General features: G+C 49.1%; 1 protein-coding gene across 1 annotated transcript in view; it reads right to left on the bottom strand.

The window, feature by feature from the left end:
- Window positions 1–1678: 1678 nt before the first annotated feature.
- The window catches only part of DRAM2 (DNA-damage regulated autophagy modulator 2), a 10931-nt gene continuing 7272 nt past the window's right edge, over window positions 1679–5337 (bottom strand). The window contains exons 6-8 of the mRNA XM_009881307.1: window positions 3485–3567; window positions 2440–2532; window positions 1679–2025 (exon numbers count right to left, since the gene is read on the bottom strand). Coding sequence (XP_009879609.1) covers window positions 1918–2025; window positions 2440–2532; window positions 3485–3567 — 284 coding nt within the window. The 3' untranslated portion in view covers window positions 1679–1917. The remainder of the gene's footprint in view (window positions 2026–2439; window positions 2533–3484; window positions 3568–5337) is intronic.

Raw genomic sequence — 5337 nt, forward strand, 5'->3', positions numbered from 1 at the left:
ACTGCGATGGAGACATCCTATTTTAATCTGGGAGAAGGAGGTGGCCCGGGGCAGCTGCTGGGATTTCCAGGAGGTCTCCAGCTTAAATTCCTCTCCTGGTCCTTTACCTGCCCCTCCCGGGAAGGGAAGACACCAGCATAAGCTGTTTTGGTGTGGGAGGAAACATGCCAGAGTTTATGTAGCTGTAGATTTGAGCAATAATTTTGGAAGGAAGTTGAGCTATTCCCGCTAAATCGGGCTCAAAGGCAGCTGGTGATAACCTATTCTCTAGGTCTGTAATCAAATACCGAATTACTTCGCTATACTTCGGTAGAACTAGAGCAAATGTGTATTTTTAAGGCTTCTGGCTTGGTCTGGACGTGACCGTTGCATGGGGGAGGTTGTCCCTATGAAAACACAGGGTTGGTGTGACCCCCCCCTGGTGTGCAGCCGGTGTGTCGAGCCGGGAAAGCGCTGGGGAGCGCAGCCTCTGGAGCGGCAGGGTCAGGTCGGGGTCCGGCAACACCACACGGCAGCGCTGGAATGCAGCAAGAGGAATGAGCAGCTGGCTCTTGGGACGGAGACCGTCTCAGAAGAGCACAAGGGACATCAAGGCTACAAGGATATGTGTCATGCTCCGTGCTGGCACTGTACTGACTCTGTCATGCAGTGTGCCCAGGTGGCCAAGAGGGCCAACAGCATCCTGGCCAGTGTCAGCAACAGTGTGGCCAGCAGGACGGGGGCAGTGATGGTCCCCCTGTACTCAGCACTGGTGAGGCCCCACCTCGAGTGATGTGTTCAGTTTTGGGCCCCTCACGACAAGAGAGACATTGAGGTGTTGAGGCGTGTCCAGAGAAGGGCAATGAAGCTGGTGAGGGGTCTGGAGCACGCGTCTGATGAGGAGCAGATGAGGGGCCTGGGGGTGTTTAGCCTGGAGGCTGAGGGGAGACCTTCTCGTTCTCTACAACTGCCTGAAGGGAACCTGGAGTGAGGGGGAGGACGGTCTCTTCTCCCAGGTGATAGGTGATAGGACCAGAGGAAACAGGTGTGGTTTAGGATGGATATTAGGAAAAATTTCTTCACCAAAGGGGTTGTCCAGCACTGGAACAGGCTGCCCAGGGCAGTGGTGGAGTTGCCATCCCTGGAGGGATTTAAAAGACATGGAGATGTGGTGCTGAGGGACATGGGTTAGTGGTGGACTTGGCAGTGCTGGGTTAATGCTTGGACTCGATGAGCTTAAAGGTCTCTTCCAACCAACACAATTCTGTGATTCTGAGTCAGTGCTTCCCCCTTGAGTGAGCAGGACACGGCTGTGGACTCCTTGTCTTCCTAGACTTGTGCAATAGGGACACTCTGCACATGGACTCTTGGATGAACCTGTCCATCAGCTCAAACAACTCTGGGAAGAGGGAGGGAGGGAAGGAAGGAAGAAATTTGGAGCATTTTCCTCATGGGTTGCTCAAGGGATGGGGTGGCTTTGGGGTCCTTCCACTGGGGCGCAGCGTGCAGGTCGTGGCTCAGCCCCCGCTGCCCCAAGGTGGGGGGCTGTGGGTGTGGAAGGGTGAGGCTGGAACCCGGCTCCAAGCTGGGGGCTCCGTGCATCCGAAAGGACTTGGCCTGAGGAACACTGGAGAGAGGAGGGCGGAGGAATGAGGGAAGTCGAAGTGGGTGTGGTGGAAGTGATGAGGAGACACAACTCTTTAATAACCTTCATTTCATCTTTCATGACATTGGTACGTGCAGAAATGTTACAGGCTTGTTTACAACACTGATACTGTTTGCATTGCTGTGTGGGTTAATTGCAAAGCCCTTTATGTCAAGTACAATACAATCACTTCATACATATTTTTTTTAATACAAAATAAATGCTAGAAATATCAACCGTTATTGCTATTAAATTCCTGAGTTATGCCGAGAACATGTTCTCTTCAACCTTCATTAGATGCTCCCCGCTACCAGCAGCGTCTGCTCATCAGTGGCAAAGCTCTGCGGTGTGTTGTAAAGGGTTTGCCCGTGCAAGCTGACAACTGCACGCAGGGAAATTTTCTGTACAGGAAAAAGGAAAGCAAACTCAAGTTAGCGGGCTTGTCGCTCCTCAGCGTGGGCTACTTCAATAGTTGGATGAAAGACCAAAATGCAGACCGGCTCCAGAACTACAAGCCTGACTCCCGAGTTGTTCCCGTGGCCCGACTCCATCATCTGCTTTGCAATCCCACAGCAAACAGCCCCCATGACTGTGACCGATCTCGCAAGCGAAGCTGGCTAAAGCCAGTCGGACGCTGGAGTCTGCGTGTTACCGCAGTAGGGGTAGCTCCTACTGAGGAAGGGAGGACTCCTTAATGCTGATCGTGCTACAGGTCTTCCAGCCTCGAGGGTGGGCAATGTAAGGCCCCTCTTGCAACATGTCAGGCCATCTAGAGCTTGGCAAAGCAGAGCACTTAACGTTCACTTCCTTCTTACCTGAAAGTCACGGATATAGGTGAGGAAAAAGCTGAGGAAGGAGAACGCCAACGACCACTCTGAGACGGTACTGATGATGTGAGCTGTGTAGCCCTGTGTAATAGTGAGAAGGGGGGGAAAAAAATCAGCGTGAGAAGCTCCTCTTGAATCTGCAATGGCACAAAGATGGCATCCCACATCCACAGCTATTCCCTTTGGAGAGCAAAATTTCCCAGGTATCTGGAGCCTCTGAAAATGAAGTGCTGCACTCAGCAGAAGAGTGAGAATGGTCAGGAAACCACCTGCCCCACACAACTGGGATGACCCCCACTGGGAATTTTATATCCACCTGCAAAAGCTGAAGGCTCACTGAAGAGCTTGGCCCAACTAACAGCAAAACCTCCTTACAGAAGTAAAGTTCACGGCCCTCCTTTGGATGTAAGCCAACTTCCAAGAGGCTCCTTATGCTTTAAATAAAGGGAAAGGTGGGAAAAGCCCTCAAAATCAGTCTGCATATTTCCTCCAGTAAGTGCCCGCACCTCCTAGAGGGGATGGGGAGGGCCAGGGAGAGAGGCAGAGCTGTTGAGACCTACGCGCCCTTTGTCCCACTTGGGATCCCTCAATGGCAGCTCTGTCACTTGTATACCTTTGGCCTTTTTCTCCTCCGGACTCCACCAGACACCTGCCTGGCAGCAGTCAGGAACTCTGCCTCGCTGCAACCAGCTGTCACGTGAGGTTCATTATTTACAGTTCTCATGTAACGATGACTGGGAATCGCTGACTGGCACGCACCAGGCAGGCTGGTGGTTTGATAACTCGTTGAGACAGTTCAATTACTGCCCACGAGTGAGATTAATTTAAAACAACGCTTGAAGCTGCAACTTTTTTTTGCTCAGAGCAGTACTTCAGCAAGTAGCTGCATACTGGCCGAACCGGGAAAGCTCACCTGTCCTCTCCCAACCCAAACACGTGTACACAACTGCAGTAAGTGCCGAGGCAAATTTGTCACTGCAAATAATGTAGCTGTTTTTTGCTCTCTCTTTATTTTCTCCACTCAGTCACTTACTTTTTCCTGTGGGTCCCAGTGTAACTTCTGCACTAGATTAGTTCCATACAGGCCACTGTATAAGACAACTGAGGAAATAAACACTGTGAAGAAATATGTTAAGGAAGATTCAAGACCAAGAATCAGCAACCTGGAAGTTTCAGCCTCAGGTCTGGGCTGTGAGGAGATTAAGATACTGACTTCTTCAATCATTAATGAGATAAAACATCAAGAGCCTCCTGATGTGAAAGATTAATTTTGCCGGTGAACAAGGCTGGACTTACTGGCACAAACATGTCTTTGAAAACCCAGACTTCCAAAGCTTATTAAAAAATTGATGTGAGTGGTCCAGGGAGCTCTGGTTACTGATCTGAATGCAAGATACCCAATTCTCTGCTAATTAAAACGTACGGCTTTAGTAGCTGTTAGTTACCCGCCTGAGTTAACTACTGCAATGGAAAGAACTTAATCATCGTGATGATACAAAAATAACTGGCTCCCACCCTCCCCTCATTACAGAGTGGGTAATTAACTGCTTTGCTCTTTGTGTGTTGGCAATTCTGCTGTTTCACTCCAGCAGGAGGTCAGGAGCATTTTTAGGTTTCCTTCTGTCCTCCAGTACCAGTTACAACCACAGCCATAGACCAGGGAAACCATCTTTCCCTTATTACATTGAGCTGTTAATTTAGAAAATACTCTGACAATTTTCCTTTCCTTCCCCTTCCATAAATATGTTTGTATATATCATTATTTCTACAGCTGTCTCCACTTCCCTCTAATTTTGGTTAGACCACAGTGGTTTAAAAACCTCTCTAGATTTTGGGCTTGTGGGTTTTCTGGCAACTGTAAAAGGCTCTCAACTTGCAGCAGTTCATCTTGTTGCATTTTAGTCTTCCCCAGTTGAGTTTGGCTCCCAGCTGTTCAAAGCTGAAAAAATCTTGTTCTTTGCTAGCTCCAAAAATTTCTGCTAGGGATGGCACTTTTCTAAGGGTCACAGATGATTTCCTTGCTCTGTGTCAAGCCTCCTCTGCAGGTCAGGGTCCGTCTCGCTCCTTTACAGATAACCAGCGTGTGCCCCGACTATCGCTTCTCGTCTGACTAGTACAGATTGTATAATCATGCAGTAGCGGGAGTGGGAGCTCGGCGAGATGCTCTGGCACTGGGAAACGGGGCGTAGGGTTTAGTGCTGGTTTTGGCTGCCAGCCTGGAAATAAGTGGAATTGGTGGGGATTAAATCGGTGGCCTTGATTCAGCTGCAGAAGGGACAGCATTTAAGCAATGATTTTTTTCGCTTGTGTCTTTGGAATGTAAATTCCAAAGCTTTTGTGTTGTAGTCCTGTTTGACATAAAAATGAGTCATAATTTTCAAAATACAATGTTTAGGTCCATTAGGGTGAGCAGAGGAACCGCTGCGGTTCAGTTTCCTGATTGTTAAATGACTATGGGCAGGAAAAAGGCCTCTCTTTCTGGATGGGTTTGCCCATATTTCTGTAAAACCCACAGCTGCTTCCAGCACTCCCAATTCAAAGCTAAGGGAGATGATGGATTCCAGAGCGGAGGGAAGGTTGCAGGGAATGGTGGGCAGAAATGCCTTGTGTTTTGAACTGTAGGATGGGGACGGGAGGGGGTCAGAGGTTAAATGTCTCTTCTGACTCAACCTTGGCGATATGCTCCGGAATTGTCTCTCTGACAAATACCAGGACTTTAAACCGCTCTGGGAGCCAGCTGGCAGAGTGCAGCACTGCTGCGCATAGTGCAGTAGTATTTTCTCTTACGCTACATTCTGTACTTCTCTTTTAGTTGTATCCAACTATAAAACTTGCCGCAGCATTCCTGTCACCAGGGAACAGACACTTTTCTTTCTTCCCTGGCTC

This window comes from Charadrius vociferus, unplaced genomic scaffold, assembly GCF_000708025.1.
Source record: "Charadrius vociferus isolate BGI_N301 unplaced genomic scaffold, ASM70802v2 scaffold333, whole genome shotgun sequence".
Lineage (NCBI taxonomy): Eukaryota > Metazoa > Chordata > Aves > Charadriiformes > Charadriidae > Charadrius > Charadrius vociferus.